The following is a 20781-nucleotide window of genomic DNA, read 5'->3' as shown; positions in this document are numbered from 1 at the left end:
CACAGCTTCTCTCTTTCTCCTCTTTTTACATATTTAACTTTTATTTTAAGTTCAGGGGTACATGTGAAGGTTTGTTACACAGGTAAACTCATGTCATGTGGGTTTGTTGTACAGGTTATTTTGTCACCCAGGTATTAAGCCTAGTAGCAACCATTAGTTATTTTTCCTGATCCTCTCCCTCCTCCCACCCTCCATCCTCCACCCGCTGATAGGCCCCAGTGTGTGTTGTTCCCCTCTTTGTATCCGTGTGTTCTCATCATTTATCTCCCACTTGTGAGAACGTGCGGTGTTTGGTTTTCTGCTCCTGTCTTAGTTTGCTTAGGGTAATGGCCTCCAGCTGCATCCATGTTGCTGCAAAGGACATGATCTCATTTCTTTTTTATGACTGCATAGTATTCCATGCTGTATATGCACCACATTTTCTTTATCCAGTCTACCACCGATGGACATTCAGGTTGATTCCACGTCTTTGCTATTGTGAACACGTCTCTGAGGAATCACCACACTGTTTTGCACAATGGTGGAACTAATTTACACTCCCACCAACAGTGTGTAAGCCTTCCTTTTTCTCTGCAACCTTGCCAGCATCTGTTACTGAATTTTTAATAATAGGCATTATTGTATGAGGAGGTATCTCATTTCACATAAGTCAAATAATATTCACACAAGTCAAAAATAGCCATTTGACTTGTGTGAGGGGGTATCTCATTGTGGTTTTGATTCTTATTTCCCCAATGATCAGTGATGTTAAGCTTTTTTCCATGATTGCTGGCCGCATGTGTGCCTTCTTTTGCAAAGTGTCTGTTTATGTCCTTTGCCCAGTTTTTAATGTTTTTTTTTTCTTGGAAATTTGTTTAAGTTCCTTATAGATGCTGGGTGTTAGACCTTTGTCAGATGCATAGTTTGCAAAAATTTTCTCCCTTTCTGTAGGTTGTCTGTTCACTCTGTTGATAGTTTCTTCAGCTGTGCAGAAGCTCTTTAGTTTGATTAGATCCACAATCCTCAAAATAATAAGAGCCATCTATGACAGACCCACAGCCAACATCATACTGAATGGGCAAAAGCTGAAAACCAGCGCAGGACAAGGATGCCCTCTCTCACCACTCCTATTTAACATATTAATAGTAGTAGAAGTTTTGACTAGGGCAATCAGGCAAGAGAAAGAAATAAAGGGTATCACAATAGGAAGAGAGGAACCAAACTATCCCTGTTTGCAGACATGATTCTTTATCTAGAAAACACCATAGTCTCAGCCCAAAAGCTCCTTAACCTGATAAACAGCTTCAGCAAAGTCTCAGGATACAAAATCAGTACACCAACAACAATCAAGAAGAGAGCCAAATCAGGAACACAATCCCATTCACAATTGCCATGAGAAGAATAAAATACCTAGCAATACAGCTGATGAGGGAGGTGAAAGATCTCTACAATGAGAATTACAAAACACTGCTCAAAGAAATTGGAGATGACACAAATGGAAACACATTCCGTGCTCGTGGATAAGAAGAATCAATATAATTAAAATGGCCATAATGCCCAAAGCAATTTATGGATTCAAAGCTATTCCTATTAAACTACCAGTGATATTCTTCATAGAACTAGAAAAAACTATTTTAAAATTCATATGGAACCAAAAAAGAGCCCAAATAGCCAAGACAATCCTAAGCAAAAAGAACAAAGCTGGAGGCATCACACCTCCTGACTTCAAAATACACTACAGGGCTATAGTAACCAAAGCAGCATGGTACTGGTACAAAAACAGATACATAGACCAATGAAACAGAACAGACAACCCAGAAATAAGGCCGTACACCTACAACCATCTGATCTTCAACCAACCTGACAAAAACAAGCAATGGGGAAAGGATTCCTTATTCAATAAATCGTGCTTGGATAACTGGCTAGCCATATGTGGAAGACTGAAACTGGACCCCTTCCTTACACCATATACAAAAATCAAGTCAAGGTGGGTTAAAGACTTGAATGTAAAACCCAAAACTATAAAAACCCTGGAAGATGACCTAGGCAATACCATTCTAGACATAGGAACAGTCAAAGACTTCGTGATGAAGATGCCAAAAGCAATCTCATTTTTAACCAGATATTTATGTAACAGCCTCGTTGATATCCACATTGCAGACATTATGAGCAGAATTGCAGCTGCTGCCCATGTTAGGGCCCCTGCTCCGATGTTCCTCCAAGTGAGGACTCCGAGAGGAGCCTCCTCCCATCTCCATACCCACCCTCTGAACACTGGAGCAGGCAGAAAGTCCCACACAGTAAAGGCAGGTGCTCAAACCTATGGTGGATTAAAGTGGCCAAAGTCCGCATAAGGCGCTCCTCTCACAGCAGCGGCAGTGAGAAGGGACGCAAAGCCACACCTTCACTCAGTAAACACAGGGCACTGAGCTTGCCCTGGCAGGAGTATTGTACATGTGCCTTCCAGGGCTTTCCTTTCTTACGGCTTACGCCACTGGTATTCCACATGGTGGCCTTATCTTACAGATTGCAAGTTAGAGCAAAAATTAAAAAGTTGTAAGACAGCATCTCTGGGAATGAGAACAGAATTTAGAAAAAACTTCAGGAAAAACTAAGCAGATGGCTATATTCTAGGGGAGCGGATGGGAGCGGCTGCTTAACACGCAGATTTCACAACTCTAGGGTGCTAATACTGGCTTCCAGGAGAAGCTTCAGTTGATTTAGAATAAAAAATAATGGTTTCTTCTTTCATCTCCCATTGTATTGATCTACTTATTTGTGTCCTAAAAGAATTTTCAAACCCAATTGGTTCATCTGTCAGCTGCCCTTGGAATAACTGCCCACCTTTCATGACCATGCCAAAAATTCCCGGTTCCTTTTTGTTAAAAATACCTTGGCTAAGCAGCATATTCCCAGCATGAGATGTGAATCAGAAAGGATACATCATGCAAACCAGAGGTCACATTTTCATGCAGAGCCCAATTACACGTGCTGTTCTCTACTTATAGGAGGGAGCCTGATCAGAGACCACTGCAAATACGCCAGGGCCTCTTCTGCCCTAAGTGGAAAGCGCCGTGCAAGAGCTGCAGCCACTCTGAACCATCTGGTGCCACAGATGGGCCTGGGCACTCACCTGCTCTGTCTCCACGAAGTTGGACACATGGCCGTCGTCGTTGATGCCACGGGTGTGGAAGCGAGCGCCTGTGCGCTCGCAGCTAACACGAGAGATGAGGCAAGCCTTGGCCTGCTTGTGGGAGGCGTACACGGTGCGAATGGTCACCACTCCGCAGATGGTCTTTAGCAGCCAGTCACAGCAGCTCACCTGGTGCTGCCTCAAGGGCACGTGCAACAGCTGGTTCCTGCAAAACACAGCCCCACACCAATTCCGGTCACCTGACATCCTCCAGTACATGCTGCCTGGACAGCGAGTGTGGCTGAGGAACTGGGGGGCGCACGGTGCAGCATTCTGGGTCAGCAAATGCATGCTGCTCCCCAGTGGACTCTGAACTTTGGCTGTACAGATCTGGGAAGCTCATGTGCTTCAAAGAGATCTCAAATAGCAGGACAACTGTGTCATGTACAGGAGGATGGCCAGGGAGTCCTTTCCCAAAGCTACTATCAGGTCGTCACTGTCGCTAAATGGAAGCAAAGTTGGAGAGAGAGCCAGGGTGCACTTTTCGGGGAATCACAAAGGGGCCTCTGGTTAGCACTGTGGGCCCTACAGTTTTCATCGCAGGCCCCATCGGTAAAACATTAATCATCTTTTGTTATTAAATCATGATAAATAAGTGATTAAAATCGCATTAAATATGGGAACAGTTAAATTATCCATATATACACACACATGTACCGTGAGATGAATATGACGGGAGCACTACAAAGCAATCCAAAATAAATTTTAAAAAGATCCGAGGAAAATAAAATGTAATGAAAGTTCAAGCATTCCCTCTCCATGCCTAGTGGATTGTTCTAGGCTCTGGAGTCCATGATGATAATGACAGGGTGACAGCCGACATTTATCCTGTGCACTAAGTCCCATTCTATGTACTTTGGGGTGGATTAACTCATGTCACCCTTGAAGTGACCCTGTGTGAAAGGTATCATCAGTGACCCCCTTTTACAGATAAAGAAGCTGAGGCACAGAGAAGTGAAGTGCTTGTCTAAGGCCACAAAGCCAGCCAGTGGCGTCATGGAGCTTGGAGCCCGTGTTCTTCACCCTGAGCCTTTCCTGATGGAGCCCTACGTTACCATTTGCACCGGCAAGCGGCCACATTGTTCTCTCATCCCCGAGACTGGCTTGGCCCCCTTGCTCCAGCACCCAGGGGACCTGAGTGGTACCATTCTGAGGGCTCGTACTCCCTCCCAGGGAGGGGGACCCATCTCCAGGAGATGCCCTCTTACAGGGCACTGAGTGAATCTAGATCACAGTGCCCTACTTGTTTAAAAAAGGCAACACGATTCCTGCCCTTGAGCCTTCCTCAAAGACAGCAGCAGCATTTTCTCATTGCTGGAAATCTGTGCTGTGAGCTCTGATGGGTCCTAGGGGGCTTCTCCAAGCTTCCTGCTCTCAGGTCAGCCTCCCCAACTGTGACCAAAGCCACATGCATCCCTACAGGGAGCACAGCCCGTTTCTAACCCCTTCTGAGGTCGCACGGCCACAGCGCTCCTCTGCTTGAAAAAAGATGATTAGGAAGCATTGCTGTACAAAACCGTATGTCCCTCTTCCAAATCACCCTCTCAAATTTAGATGATAAGCCAGCTTCTGAAACACATATATTAAATCTGCATGTGGCATCAAGGCAAAGCCTCCAGAATATTCCAGAGTCTGCCACCTACACAGCTATGGCCACTGTCACCAGGGCTCAGGAGAAGAAACCTTTTGCCAAGGGGACAACCCTTAAATCAGCCCTGTTTCTAGTGACACTGCCTGGCCCTCTGGCGGGAGGATGGCTCATATCCAGGACCCGCAAAGAGTTTCCTCCCAGGACCTGATTGTACTGGGAGGCAACTGTCAGTGTGATCAATTACCAGCCCAGAAAGATGAGTTCACCCTGCTGCTCACTCTCCCTTATGTGCCAGCCACGCTCAGTGTTGACCCCATCTGACTCCTGCTGTGGGTCTCCAGACCTCAGACACTGCGCCACAACAGTGGGGGTTTAGGCGATCAAGCCCAGGACCACGCTGCCTGTGGTGACTCAGTTGTGGTCAGTTCTGGGGGCTCCACCCTGAGCCCAAACACCACGCCCCAGCGTGTTACAGCTGAGGAGGCTGGCGACTTCCTCCTCTCCCTTCAGAAAGGGACACCATGGGGCTCCTCCTTCCCAAGCTCCTCTCAGCCCCCACCTCGTGAATCCCCTTTGCCTCCCTTTGTTAGCGCCCCTCACACCTCCAGCCAGAGCTGGCAAAGGGAAGAGAATTTGCAAAGGTGCTGGTGCAATTCAGATCCACCACGGATCCCCTCGGGGTTCCAAGGACCCTCACTGCTGCTGAGAGCTCTCACCTCTGCTCACCTGACAGTTCTGGTTTAAAATAGGTTCATGGCGTCCACAAAAAGATACCTCATAATACACAGCCCCTCTGTGCCTAAGCTTGGCCACCTTTAGGGGAACATGTAACAGTTCTGGGGCACATGCTTGGCCCTGCACAATGGAACTAGCGATTCACAGAAATGCCACCCCGGAGGCTGCTAATCAACCTGAGGTCTGCAGACAAGCAGCACTGGAAGCTTACTAGAAATGTAGCATCCTAGGCCCAGCCCAGACCTGCGGTCCCAGAATCTGCATTTTTAACGAGATCAGCAGGAGAGTCACGATTTTATTATTTTATTTTATTTATTTTGAAATGGAGTCTTGCCCTGTAGCCCTCCAGCCCAAGCTGGAGTGTTTATTTATTTATTTTGAGTGGAGTCTCACCCTGTAGCCCAGGCTGGAGTGCAACGGCATGACCTTGGCTCACTGCAATCTCAGCCTCCTGGGTTCAAGCGATTCTCCTGCCTCAGCCTCCTGAGTAGCTGGGATTACAGGCGTGTACCACCGCGCCCGGCTAATTTTTTTGTATCTTTAGTAGAGATGGGGTTTCACCATGTTGGCCAGGCTGGTCTCAAACTGCTGACCTCAGGTGATCCGCCTGCCTCGGCCTCCCAAAGTGCTGGGACTGCAGGTGTGAGCTACCACGCCCAGCCTTGATTCACATTCATTTTGAAGTCTGAGCACATTACTGGTGCCAAATATCCACAATACCAGAGAAGCAAAGAGGATGTGGGGGTGGGGAGTGTTGGGATGGACACAGGGATGTGGGGAGGGTCCCCTTCTCCCAGAAGTCAGGAATTCACTTGTGTGGCATCCAAAGCACCAAAGCCAGATGAAAACCTATGGATGCCTCTGGCAAAGGGAGAGAGGCACAAACAGGTCAGAAGTAAACCTCATGAGTCCCGTCTCAGAGCTGGGAAAACTGATATAGCTTCAAAAGGCAGACACTGGATTCTAAAACATTACATTAAATGAGGTTCATTGGAACCACTCCCACGGCAGGACTTTCCTCACTTTTGCTTCTTCCTAGCATCTCTAGGCATCAGTGCGAACTGACGGAAACAGCATTATGTCCAGAAAGGGCAACAGATAATTTACATATTTACAGGGTTGTCCCACTCTTGTCTCTGTCCTGCTGTGGAGTGAAAAGCACCAGGAGATCTTAAATATACAGAAATCCAGCCGCCTTCACCTGGGCTCCGGGACTAGTCTTAGTGCATTGCTACAAGTCCCCTTGGGCAGTGTGACTCAGCTTTACCGTTGACGGGATTGGTTTAGCGTTGTGATTACCAGCTTGGGACCAGGAGCCAGAATGCCTGGGTTCAAATCCTGGCTCTGCCACTTACTAAGTGTGTGGAGTTTGGCAAAATTCCCTCGACTATTCATGCCTCAGTCTCTCTATCTGTAAAATGGGGTAACAGAGCCTCTGCATAATTATTATAAAGGTTTTTATTATAAGGATGAGTTATTACCAGCAGAGAGATCTTAGCATGGTGACCCGAACACAGTGCTTTATAAACATCAGCTGTAAACAGCTACACACTGGAGGTAACCATAATTGAGAAGACTGAGTGAATCCAGGCAGAAGCACAGAGCTCGGTGCCGGGACTGAGGAAGCACTCGGCAGACGTCGGCTCTTAGATTTTTTACTTATGGAACAGGGTTTCTTTTGTTTGTTTCTTTTGTTTTTTTGAGAAGGAATCTTGCTCTGTCGCCCAGGGTGGAGTGTAGTAGCACCATCTTGGCTCACCGCAACCTCTGCTTCCTGGGTTTAAGCGATTCTCCTGCCTCAGCCTCCCGAGTAGCTGGGATTACAGGCACCCGCCACCACGCCCAGCTCATTTATTTTTTTTTAATTTTTAGTAGAGATGGGGTTTAGCCATGTGGGCCAGGCTTGTCTCAAACTTCTTACCTCAAGTGATCCACCTGCCTCGGCCTCCCAAAGTGCTGGGATTACAGGCGTGAGCCACCATGCCTGGACCAGGTTTCTTTTCCAAATCTACATTGAACACATTCCCTGAGGTCAGGGGTCGGGGTGGCGGTGAGTTCAGGGTTAGCTTTCCTCTCACTGTGCTGAGAGCAGGCCTGGGTCCTAACTCTCCAGGGGTGCCCCATAACCCGGGGGTGGTGCAAGTGGAGGTCAAGGCCTCAGGTGCCAACCAGGGCCCACCCTCTGCAGGGGACCCAGGGCCTCACCAGAAGAAGGAGTTCCCCCACTCAGAGCTGTCGTCCCCCTGCTTCTGCGTGCGGACAGTCAAGTCAAAGTGAGACCCGTCGTTGGGCCACGAGAAATAGAACACCCCCGAGCTGAGGATTTTCTTCAGAGCTATGAGGCGTTCCTCCTCCTTGGCCTCTTCCTGAAGAGGGTAAAAGTCGGTGGCGGTGATTTTGTAGATTTCAGCATCGGGAATTCTGCCCACAGATGTGCAGCCTGTCACCAACACCAGGAAGCTCAGAGACGTGCCACCTGGAAAGGAAATCAGACAGGAGAGCTCAGGGTCGCAGCCAGTCTGGCCGCCTGGAGCTCCGAGGGGACAAACGGAGCCCAGGTTCAACCGCAGCCAGGAAGGCAACGTCTGTGCACCTGCGACTTCCCACGGCACTGCTCAACTCAATGGCTCAAGAACCTGCCCTGTCCCGTAAGCCTCGGGCAGGACTTTTCAAAGTATGGGACCCTGGCCAGCGGGTCAGCATCTCCTGGGAGCCTATTAGAAATGCAGATTCCTGCTGCCCAGCTGCCTGGGGCTGGGGCAAGCTTTGCTTTAACAAGCCCTCCAGGTGATTCTGATGCCCCAAGGAGTCTGAACATTCCTGGCCCGGAGCCCTTCCAGATCCCCAGGACCTGCCCCCAAAGCCTCTCCAAATCACCTTCCCCAGTGCCTCCTCAGCCACTGCCTTGACTCAGGACCCCTGGCCTGGGGTCTGTCTTCCCCTACTCCGTCACAGGAGTGGCCTTCCCAAAGCCATCAGATCACAGCTGCTCCGCCCTTCCTTCCTGCACAGCTCCCATTCCCTGCAGGACTGCAACAGAAGCTCCCAAGGCCCTCCCCACTGCAGCCTGCCCCTGCCCCACATGTGGGCGGACACCCTGGCCGGCTGCTCTCCTGAGCTGGCTGTCCTCCAGCTGGTCCAATGTGCCATAAGCATGACCTCACACCCTGCGCTCTTGCCCAAGATACTCCCCCTGCCTGGGATGTCCCACCACCATCTGCCCAACAAGACCTCCATGACCCCTTCTCCATGTACCTCCTGCCTGTCTCTGCCCTCACAGTACTTCGGGCTTCGGGCCCAGCATTCCATCCTCTGGAACAGCATGAGTGTCCCTACATGCTCCGTGGGGACCATCCTGCCTCTTCCCTCCCCCCTTCAGCAGAAGAACTCCTCCTCATCCTTCTGGGCCAAGTTGGCAGCAACTCCTCCAGGAAGCCTTCCTTGCTCTCCCAAGACACGGACAGGCACCCCTTGTACATGCCAATAGCATTCCCATCAGCAGTGGTCACACAAAGCTCATGACCTCCTTCCCACCCTGTACCCCCAGGGGAGGGACTTCCTTGGGGCAGGACCATTTTATCATCGTCTCCCGGCACCGCACACACGCGGTTTGCTGGATGCTTCCTAAATAAATTCCTGCCAAATGCTACCAAGACCACCTTGGACCCTGCAGCCAGGGGAATGAGGCAGCCCTCTCTGGGGCACCACTTCGCTGTCGCTGACGGCTGGTTTGCTGTTCCCTGTCCCCCACTGCTCACAAGGGCACTTCACAACACGCTATGTATTGGGGGTGCCTGGCAGCGCCGTGCTCCACTCTCGGGACAGGGCCCAAGAGATCATCAGGTAGAAACTGGCCTTTGGGGGCTGGCAGGGCTCTAGTCCCAAGGACACTCTTCCCACCCCGCTGAGGTTTAAAGGATCCACCCAGCGAGATCTTCTGCGAACGATCAGGGGCCTCTATCTAGAGCCATGGTCTGGAGATGGTTCAGATCTCTCCACACTCTGGGAAGGGACCCCAAAGCAACCAATTCCACCAGCCCCTCACCCCAATTTCCTCATCACACTTCAAAGGGAGAAGAGTGCTGCTTGTGGCAGGGTGGCGTGTGGTTGTCATTAAAGTGTGTTCCTTTAATGAGCGGCTCAGGGCTCCCACGGGCCTGCTGATATGCCATGGGGTAGGGGTCCCAGCAGGGTGGGGGGTTGACCCCATCACATCTCCCCAGACACATCCTCAGGAAACCACCTAAGAACAAAGGAAGTTATCACACTGGGGACAGGGACAGGGGTCAGAGTTCAACTTCTCAAGTAGGACAGGTGGGGTTCCGGGGTTGGCAGCCTCTGATCAGAACTTGGCCACAGAGCAGTCCCAGCACCCACCTGCCTTTTCTGACATGCTCAGGGCAGGGAAAAGCACAGTTCAGCAGAAGTGCCCTCGGAGTGGCAGGAGGATGGCCCCTGTGGCTGCCAGAGCTATGGAAAATTTTGCATGACATCACTCCGTGCGAGTCATAAGCTGATTTCTAGCACCACTTCCTCAACAGCCTCCGCGTGGGGGGCCTGAGTGCCTGGCAACAGTCCCAGGTTGCATTTCCTGGGCAGGACCACGGCCTAGGGGAGGCTGGGGGAAGGAACACTGTAGCAGCCAGGAGAGGCTCTTAACAACAGCATTGCCACAGAGCTCTGGGGCTCCTGGGTCCAGGGAGGAGAGGGTCAGGAGTGGTACAGGGGAGTAAGGAGAGCTGGCGTCTGGTGGGCGCAGTGGAGGCAGGGGAGCTGTACAGGCACAGACTCCATCCTCCTGCCCACCACAAAGGGCGCCCTTACCAGCTCCGTTTCACAGGGAGGGAAATAGAGGCACAGAGAGGTTAAGCAGCCTGCGCAAGGTGACAGAGCGGGGAGCTGGGATCCAAATCCACTTTCCAGCTACAGTGCCTGGGCAAGTTACTCAAGCCAAGTCTGGCCCCAGAGCTGGTGCTCCTAATTATACCTCCTTGCAGATGACATCGCCAGCCTGCTTACCCATGCTACTGTCTCAGGGCTACCATTGCCATTTCACACACGCGTGACCGTCCCCCAGGGAAACTGAATCACTCACCCAGGCACACAGCTAGTCTGTGTTAGAGCCAAAACGCAAACATAGGTTTCACTTTAAGCCCATGCTCCATCTAGCCCCAAAGTCCAGCAGTTTCCAATCAGATTGGTTTGCTGTACCCTTTACGTCTGTATGTATGCATGCATGTATTATTTATTTATTTGTTTTTGAGACAGAGTTTTGCTCTTGTCACACAGGCTGGAGTGCAATGGTGTGATATCGGCTCACTGCAACCTCCGCCTTCCAGGTTCTAGCGATTCTCCTGCCTCAGCCCCCAGAGTAGCTGGGATTACAAGCACGCGCCACCATGCCCAGCTAATTTTGCATTTTTAGTAGACGGGGTTTCTCCATATAAGTCAGGCTGGTCTCGAACTCCCGACCTCAGGTGATCTGCCTGCTTCGGCCTCCCAAAGTGCTGGGATTACAGGTGTGAGCCACCACGCCCGGCTTTTTTTTTTTTTTGAGATGGAATTTCACTCTTGTTGCCCAGGCTGGAGTGCAGTGGTGCAATCTCAGCTCACTCCTACCTCCGCCTCTTGGGTTCAAGTGATTCTCTTGCCTCAGCCTCCTGAGTAGCTGGGATTACAGATGCCCGCCACCCTACCTGGCTAATTTTTTGTATTTTTGGTAGAGATGAGGTTTCACCACGTTGGCCAGGCTGGTCTCGAACTCCTGACCTCAGGTAATTCACCTGCCTCAGCCTCCCAAAGTGCTGGGATTACAGGTGTGAGCCACTGCCCCTGACCTGCTGTACCCTTTAAGAATGTGGTCAACCAGTGTACCTGCTATTAGCTGAATGTGTGCACCCCCAAGTTAATATGCTGGAGTACGAACACCCAAGGTGATGGTATGAGGAGGTGGGGTCTTTGGGAGGTGACTGGGTCATGGCAGTGGAGCCCTCATGAATGGAGTTTGTGCCTAGAGAGCTCCTGTACCTCCTCCACCACGTCAGATGCAGAGAAAGGCAGCATCTATGAAGCAAGAAGCAGGTCCTCACAGCTGACCAATCTGTGGGCCGCTGCTCTCAGACCTCCAGCCTCCAGAACGGTTCAAAATAAATGACTGTTGCTGATAAGCCACCCTGTCTCCTATGGAACTTTGTCACAGCAACACACTGGACTCAGACAGCGTTCCCTTACCATTTTAAAACTGTCACTGAAGGTTTTCATCGGTAGTTGAAATGGTTGTAAATAATATATTGTGCAGTGTATTCTAAATATTGACATGTAAAACTAAAACTCTGGGAGTCTATTGTCAGTATCCAATGGAATCTACGCAGTAATGTGATACTCATCGCCATCTATTATTTACAGGATTGCAGGAACATGCTCTTTTTTACCACGTGGAACTTTCACTCATATTTCCAGTCCCCCCTCTTCGGAATTCCATCCTAACGTAGCATATTTGGTGCTTCTACGTCCTGTTCTGATCACCCCATCAGCCCTGCAGCTGTGTGTTCCTCAACTCCAAGTGTTTAAAAAGAGACTTCTGGTTTATCATTCCAATGAAACCTAACTGGTCAAACAATGTAAACAACACAATGTAAATAAAACACTTTGTCAAATAATTTTTTTTGGCTGTCCCCTTTAAAAGAGTGTGGTCAACCAGCGTACCTGCTATTGGCTGAATGTGTGCACCCCCAAATTAATATGCTGAAATACGAACACCCAAGGCTATGGTTTTAGGAGGTGGGGTCTTTGGGAGGTGACAGTCTTGCTCTGTCACCCAGGCTAGAGTGCAGTGGCGCAATCTCGGCTCACTGCAACCTCTGCCTCCCGGGTTCAACTTCCGCCTTTCAGGTTCCCTGCCTCAGCCTCCTGAGTAGCCGGGATTACAGGCATGCGCCACCACGCCCAGCTAATTTTTGTATTTTTAGTAGAGATGGGGTTTCGCCATGTTGAGTGGGCTGGTCTAGAACTCCTGACCTACAGTGGTCCGCCCACCTTGGCCTCCCAAAGTGCTGGGATTACAGGCGTGAGCCACCGTGCCTGGCCAACAAATAATCATTTAATATGAAAAGTAATAATGTGTTGGAACCATCTCTTAATGAGATGAATAAATATTTATTGAAGGAATGAAAGTCGGTTCTGCACAAATTCTAATTCTAGTTTTCATTTTTGTAGATGCAAACACTAAAAAATCCTGTTCACATTAATAAATAGACGAGAATGGAAAGGGCTTCATTGTAGAAATGTCACTCGATTCTTCAAAGTCCTTCCGAGTTAGCCTGAAAAACGACAATAACCTGCTGATAAAATGGTTGCTAATGTGTCAGCTGATACCCCAATTGAATTCTCCTTCCATTATGAGGGAAGCAAACAATTGGACATCACCTGACTTGCAAACAGATTGTTACCTAGTCCTGACCTTATTTCAATGATGTTGACAAGCTTCTGGACTGTCCCTTTGTCTGGTATCCTAGGTGGAGTTACTTCCTGGAGCACGGCACACGGTGAGCTTCCAGAAGAGAGGAAGGCCCTGCCCTCTGCCCTAACATGGAAGCAGGGCAACCGCAGAGGGAAACAAGAACACTGTCCTCCATCACAGGTCCTCGATAATAGAAAAAAGCCGAGGACCTGGAAACTTTTCCTTAGAACTGCCCCTGCCTGTGTGCCCCGGACAGTTGGTGGAATGGGTGTAACCACAGAGGCCTCTGTGGAAGAGCCTTACCCAAGCCTCAGGACCACTGTGGGGAGCGCTGCCTCTCTAGGAAGGCCCCGCCCTGCCTACCTGACCCAGCACTGATGGTTTCCTCCTCCTTCAGTCCCAGCCTCACTGTGTCCTGCCCCATCTCATTGATAGCCTGACTGCCTGACTGCCTGACTGCGTTCTCTGTATACCATGGGTTTTTTTGTTTGTTTTTTGTTTGCTTGCTTTTTGTTTTTTAATTTAGAGACAGGGTCTTGCACTGTCACCCAGGCTGGAATGCAGTGACTTGATCTCAGTCCACTGCAACCTCCCCTTTCTGGGTTCCAGTGATCCTCCCACCTCAGCCTCCCAAGTAGCTGGGACTACAGGCTCCTGGCATGGTGCTGTAGATACCACTGCTATGTAGAGACATGGTCTTGCTACATAGCCCAGGCTGGTCTTGAACTTCTAGGCTCCAGTGATCCTCCTACCTTGGCCCCCTAAGGTGCTAGGATTACAGGTATGAGCCACTATGCCTGGTCTGTACTATGGGTTTTAAGGAAAGTGTCATGGTTCGAGCCCAGCACCAGACTGTGGGGGGCCGCTGACTCCCGGGCCACCTGTCAGTGTGGTACAGGCCACTGGTCCCCACCTGCCTCCGGTGTGTGAGGCCCCTCCCGATGCCCATCTAGAGCACAGGATTTGTTTTTGTGAGATAGGATCAATTCTCTGACAGCCAAGAAGCTAACTAGGCTTGCAGGGGTCTCGGTAGCCCTCAGCTGAGGGAGAGACCAGGGCCCTGAAACCATCAAGGATCTCACAGCAAGGGGAAAAACAAAACTCAGAAGACTGAGGCTTCAGGCTCTGCACACCTCCCGTGGCCTGTGTGGCCTCAGCAAGGCTCTCACCCTCTCTGGGCCTCCCAGGAGGATGCACCAGTCGTCTCGATGTCCCCTACAGGTAAAAGGCTTTGGTTGCAGGGCTCTGGACAAAGCAAAGCTATGCATGGGTCAGAGGGAGCTGCCAGTGAGGCTCTGCTGGTAGCTCCCTCTGCCAGGTAGATGGAGGCTAGGGCCAGCGGCAGGTCCTAGGCCATTTGTTATCAGGCCAGGAAAGCTGGCTGTTGGGGTCATGAGACGTGGCTTGCAGACACAAGGCCCTGTTTACCAGGACCACCCCAGGCCTTCCACTAGGCTCTGGGCTGGCATTTCCTTGTGTTGTCTCAGCTCTGAGCTCACCTTCCCAGCCTGGTCTGTGCCAATCCCAACCCTGGGGTCCCCCCAGCCATCCTATCTGTCCCTCTGCTCACAAAGACACCCTCAGACTTAAAGCTCCAAACAAAGGACTTAAGACCTCTAGGCTTTCCCACCTATGAAGGGGGAAGCTTCGGCCAGATGACCCTTAAGCCTCGCCCGCCACCCATAGGCTCAGAACCCTAAGCACCGTGTGCCCACACGGCATGGTCTCAGGGCCCTCTCCCACCTCCCCTCTGCAGAACATGAGGGAGGAGTAGGCAGTGGCGGCTGCTGCAGTGAACACCCACGGTGGGCGCCCCTGGTACGGATCCTTCCTCAGCTCCACTCTGGGAACCTGAAATCAGTCCTGGCCCGTGAATTTACACCTTGGAAACTGGCAAATGCTGCATTATCTCAGAGCTTCCCCCTCAGGGATCTGGGTGTCAACTCTCTTGGTAATATCCCACCACTGGGCACAGGAATTAAATTAATATAAGACTGACAAAGGCCAGTTCGCTTCAAGACTTGCTAGAGAACACTGCATCCCAAAAGACTAAGGGTTCAAACTCCCCTCCAGAGAATTCTCCTTCTGAAGTGACTGCCCATGAAACCAGCCCTCTACTAGCCTGTACAGAGGAGTCACCCACCAGGAGTCCACACCCCGAGGCCACACAGCCTGGCCCTCCAGCTCATACCTCATCCTCAGCCCTCTGCAGGCCAGGTCCCTCTCACTCAGCACCCTCCTCCCTCCAGGCCTCCCAGGGACAGAGGAGAGACAGCAGAGCTTCTCAGTGGTGGCAGTGTCCCCAGGTCACACTCTAAGAAACTGCCTGTGGCCAGCCTGCCTGGTGTTGGAGGAGCACTCCACACTCTTCAAGGCATCACTCATGTGGACCTCCGAAGAACTAGGCAACATAGAAATGAGGCAGTGTTCCTAGATTTACAGATGGGAAAACAGTCCTCGAGAGATTAAATGCAGTTCAGGAAGTGGGAACTAGAATCCAGGAGGGCTGTCTGCTAGAGAATTTATAGGGCTGGAGTCCTAGCCAATTGTGTGACTAGGTGGAGTCACACAATTGGAGTCACACAGGTGGGGTCACATGGTTGAAGTCAATCATATAGCTGGAGTCACACAGGTAGAGTCAGTCACATAGTTAGAGTCAGTCCACAGGTAGAGTCACACAGGTGGGGGTCACACAGGTGGGGGTCACACAGGTAGGGGTCACACAGGTGGAGTCACACAGGTGGGGGTCACACAGGTGGGGGTCACACAGTTGAGGTGAGTCATACAGATGGAGTCACAGCTGGAGTCACACAGAGTCAGTCATACAATTGGAGTCACACAGATGGAGTGAGTCACACAATTGGAGTCAGTTACACAGTTGTAGTTGGTCACACAACTGGAGTCACACAGGTGGAGTCAGTCACAGAGTCAGTCACACAGGTGGAGTCAGTCACAGAGTCAGTCACACAGGTGGAGTCAGTCAGAGTCAGTCACACAGGTGGAGTCAGTCACAGAGTCAGTCACACAGGTGGAGTCAGTCACAGAGTCAGTCACACAGGTGGAGTCAGTCACAGAGTCAGTCACACAGGTGGAGTCAGTCACAGAGTCAGTCACACAGGTGGAGTCAGTCACAGAGTCAGTCACACAGGTGGAGTCACACAGTTGTAGCTACACTCTGTGCTGCCCAACATGCTCAACAGCTGAAAACACAAAAGAAAAACAGGTCACAGTTCTGGGTCAGGGACTTACAGGGGAAAAAGAAAATCAAGTGAAAGTCAAACGCCCCTTAAGGTAACCAATGGGGACTGGAAAAACTTGATTTAAAGCCCAATCCTTCCATCCTTCAGATGCTTAGGATACTTTCCAGAATGTGTTGAAAATAGACCAAATTATCCTGACATCCCCAAAGTCAAATTCATACGTACAACACTCAGAAACTCCAACCCACCCCTGAGGGTGACTCTTACAGGTGGACTGGGGTTGGGGGCACCCAAAGCCTCTGAGCTGGGCTGGTCTCGCATGGCCCACAAGAAGCCTCATTCCCTTCTGTGGGGTGTGGGGTGGCGGGGACTGGCTGAAGGCAGGGAGGAGCCCTCGCCTAGGGCAGCCCCGGGAGGTGGTCTCCTCTCTGTGTACTCCCTGCCCCAGAAGACCCCGTGGACCCCCGCAGACCCCCTGGCTGGCTCTAACAAGACTTCTTTGGGGCTGCCACCCTTCCTGGTTAGGATCGATTTCCCACAGCTGATGTTAGATCACAGCCCTGGGAAAAAACACTTTTCCCCTGGGATGGGGGAAGGTATTGCACTTCCTGTCCTCCTTGTCAGCCCAGCCACCTGTCCCCTTCAGAAAGGAGAACAGCCTGGTGGTTGAAGGCAGTCCCTGGTGCCACAAGACATTAGTTTAAAACCCAGGGCACCACTTGAGAATGGCCGGACCTTGGGCCAGTTACTGTAATTCATTGCATCCCAGTCCCTGTCGGATGCGAAATGAATCATTCATGTATGGACTGAAAGCAGCTGCCAACTATAACTGAAAGATGCCAAGACTGTGAGGCATCCTGGGGGCCCAGATGCCACCATGTGGACAAAAGGGCATCAGCGTGGATGGACGAGGCAGGGTAACAACAGCACCCACCCAATAGGTGGCCACGGGAGCCGTGCTAACAGATTCCTAAGTGAGCGCCATGCAGGTGCGGGTCACCGTCCTCACGGTCATCACCGTGGAAGGCAAGGGCCACGGGGATTTTCTGCAACTTCAGGAAGATCGCTGCAGAGCGGAAAGTCCTGCAGAAAACCCTCGGCAGCCCACATACTGTCACGGAAAAAGCAAGTGTTTGGAGGCAGCTGGATCCGGGTTCGAAACCCAGCTAAGCTTCTGACCTAAGGCAAGTTACTTGAAGCTTCTGAGCCTGTTCCCTTTACTGTAAACAGGGACAACGATGCATTATCACAGTAGCCTATTTTTAGGATTAAATAAGTGAATGTATGTCTAGCTCTTGGCACGAAACAGACATTTCCTAAATGCACTTTGTCACGTGGTACTGTGTGTTTTTCCTAAATGCTATTTGGAAATGATCACTGTCATCGTCACAGTTCAGGGAAAAACATTCCATGACAGAAAACACCCAGAAAAGGAATGGCCAACATAACCGTGCTTTTCTGGCAGCTTTAAAAATCCTCAGTATCTGAACACAGCTGCCGTGAGCAGGGAAGGGAGGTGTGTGCTTGGCTCGGGGAAAGCCCGAATCTGGACAACCCATGCAGCCATTCCCATCTCAGCCAGGTGGGACCGAGAATCAGGAATGCGACTGGGCTCTTGTCTCGGCCCCAGAAGTCACAGGAGATGTCCATAGCCGGGTCACAGATAGCGAGGGGGGCCCTGAGAGAGGAGGAAGGAAATGGGTGGTGGAACTGAGGGCCCCAGGGCTCCCGAGCTCCAGGAACAGCAGAGGTTGGCTGTGACCACCCACGACAGCCGGGCACCGCCGGCTCACCCTCAAGTCTCTCAGAGTGAGCAGAGATGCTCACGTCTTCCTGGAAGTTCTCTCCCTTCGCAAGTTAGATCGCGCCGTCCCTTCCTCTCCCTCCCACCCCACACTGACTGTCACACGCGAGTGGCTTTTCTCTCCTGCCGACAACTTCCAGCCCATCCCTGTGCGCCCTGGCATCTGCCCTGGTCCTTGTCCTCACCCACCTGCCTTGGCACACCTTCTAGAGTACTGCAGACAACGCCCTGGGCAGAAGCCCCAGACCAGACTTTTGAAACACTTGGGCCCTCGCCGGCAAGCAATGAAGACGAGCTTCCCTGGCACAGGGTTGGGGTGCTGGGAGCCCCACCCTGCCCCAGCACAGGCAGGTCACAACCAGGCGACACTCACCTTGACCGCCCCACCTGCATGGAGGAGCAGGTTCCGAGGCACAAAGAAACATCTTAAAAGAGAAGCAAGGTCGGCCAGGCACGGTGGCTCATGCCTGTAACCCCAGCGCTTTGGGAGGTTGAGGCAGGCAGATCACCTGAGGTTGGAGTTCCAGACCAGCCTGACTAACATGGAGAAACCCCGTCTCTACTAAAAATACAAATAATTAGTTGGACGTGGTGGCGCGTGCCTGTAGTCCCAGCTATTCAGGAGGCTGAGGCAGGAGAATCGCTTGAACCCAGGAGGCGGAGGTTGTGGTGAGCCGAGATTGCGCCACTGCACTCCAGCCTGGGCAACAAGAGCAAAACTCTGTCTCAAAAAAAAAAAAAAAAAAAAGAGAGAGAGAGAAGAGCGGTCAAACAGAACGCCTGCACTGAGGCCCCTCCCGACGCAGAGGCTCCTGCCCACCGGGGAGCCCGGCGCCTGCTCCTCCAGCAAGCGGCTACTCACCAGATTTCAGCCTGAGCTCCCCCAGGCAGCCGTACGCGTCCGTGAGCTTGCCATACTGTCCTTTAATGACTTCCTTTTCTTCTGGAGCTGGGGGAGAAACACATCACAGAAGGCATCAGCGAGCGTCTCCTGCTCATTCCTGTTCATTCACACCCGGCTTGCCAAGCTGGCTTCCCACCCACTCCAAAAAGAAAACACAAAGACAATAGCTCGGCCCACAAACACCAAGTGTGGAGGTTTTATGATTCGCGAATCACAGAGCTGCAAGGATTCAGACCTTCCCACCAACAGCTTGCTCTCTGGAAGCGCTGACAGCTTCCTGGGGGCTGGAGGAGCTGGGGTCCTGGGGTTCTGGTGTCTAGCTGGGGGCAGGCACCTGGGGCCTGGCTCTATTACTCTGCCTTGCTGTCCCTGTCCACGGGTATCATCCACTAGAGGCTACATCCTGGAGGTGCCCACTCACCCCAAGGCACCTGTGGAGGTGGTAACTTGGGGAGACTGGGCAGAGGTGCCTGTGTACCTCTGAGTGCCCAGGGCCTGGGTCCAACCCATCCCAAGGCAAGCTGCGTGCCTTGCCTGCCGGGTCTTTGGCAGTGATTGTCCATGCCCAAGCCAAGGCACGGACTAGTTTTAAAGCAAAACTGACAGAGGGAAGAACCATTAGGCGCAGGGAGCCCTAACCTCTCCAATAATGCCACAGGCCTTTCTGGCCATGACAGGGCAGGCCTTTAGACCCCTTCTCAGAATAATGTTTTAAGTGCACAGAACAAAATACAAGCATAGATGAACCTTGAAAACATTACGCTACATGAAAAAAGCCAGTCACAAAAGACCTCAGAAAGATTCCATTTTGGCCGGGCACGGTGGCTCACTTTGTAACCTGTAACCCCAGCACTTTGGGAGGCGAAGGTGGGCGGATCTCCTGAGGTCAGAAGTTCAAGACCAGTCTGGGCAACATGGTGAAATCCTGTCTCTACTAAAAACGCAAAAATTAGCTGGGCATGGTGGCACACGCCTGTAGTCTCAGCTACTTGAGAGGCTGAGGCAGGGGAACAGCTTGAACCCAGGAGGCGGAGGTTGTAGCGAGCTGAGATTATGCCACTGAACTCCAGCCTGGGCGACAGAGTGAGACTCCGTTTCAAAAACAAGATTCCATTTCTATGAAATGTCCAGAACAGGCACATTTCTAGAGACAGAAAGTAGATGTTGTGATTGTCAGGGGCTGAGACTGGAGAAAGGGGGAATGTGGATAATTGCTAATGAGTATGAGGCCTCTTTTAAGGGGGACAAAAATATTCTAAAATTAGATTATGGTGATGGTGATGGTGATACAACCCTGAAAATATATTTTAAAAACATGGAGTTGTATACTTTAATGAGTAAGTTGTATGATACAGAAATTATATCTCAATAAAGCTGTTATAAAAATCAAGAAAATAAATACGATTACAAATACCAATCTTATTGAAATCCAGTTATCAAAATATTTTTTAAATGTTATAGTATAGTAATCTATGTGCCTTATCAGCATATTAAATCGCAAAATCCAGTGGGGTCTATTAACCACCTTAATTTAAAACTAGTGATGAGAATAAATGCTATTTCAAGATATCTGAAACAACGCTAATGTGATATGGAGATATCTGTAATTGCAATTGGTGACAGGGTCAGAGATATGGCTAACCCACATTGGTGACAGGGTCAGAGATATGGCTAACCCACATTGGTGACAGGGTCAGAGATATGGCTAACCCACGTTGGTGACAGGGTCAGAGATATGGCTAACCCACGTTGGTGACAGGGTCAGAGATATGGCTAACCCACGTTGGTGACAGGGTCAGAGATATGGCTAACCCACATTGGTGACAGGGTCAGAGATATGGCTAACCCACATTGGTGACAGGGTCAGAGATATGGCTAACCCACGTTGGTGACAGAATCAGAGACGTAGCTAACAT

The 20781-nt window shown here is 50.9% G+C and overlaps 1 protein-coding gene across 7 annotated transcripts in view; it reads right to left on the bottom strand.

Moving 5' to 3' along the window:
• SYNJ2 (synaptojanin 2) overlaps window positions 1-20781 on the bottom strand; it is a 119255-nt gene that overhangs the window by 64026 nt on the left and 34448 nt on the right. For all 7 annotated transcript variants that reach the window (XR_006697685.3, XM_045391329.3, XM_045391327.3 and 4 more), the window contains exons 2-4: window positions 18824-18910; window positions 7704-7974; window positions 3113-3338 (exon numbers count right to left, since the gene is read on the bottom strand). Coding sequence is in view for 6 of the 7 variants with exons in the window: in XM_045391329.3 (XP_045247264.1) it covers window positions 3113-3338; window positions 7704-7974; window positions 18824-18910 (584 nt within the window). In the remaining variant the exon portion in view is untranslated. The remainder of the gene's footprint in view (window positions 1-3112; window positions 3339-7703; window positions 7975-18823; window positions 18911-20781) is intronic.

The sequence above is a fragment of the Macaca fascicularis genome, chromosome 4 (assembly GCF_037993035.2).
Source record: "Macaca fascicularis isolate 582-1 chromosome 4, T2T-MFA8v1.1".
NCBI classification, from domain to species: domain Eukaryota; kingdom Metazoa; phylum Chordata; class Mammalia; order Primates; family Cercopithecidae; genus Macaca; species Macaca fascicularis.
This window is presented reverse-complemented; position numbering and strand designations above follow the sequence as displayed.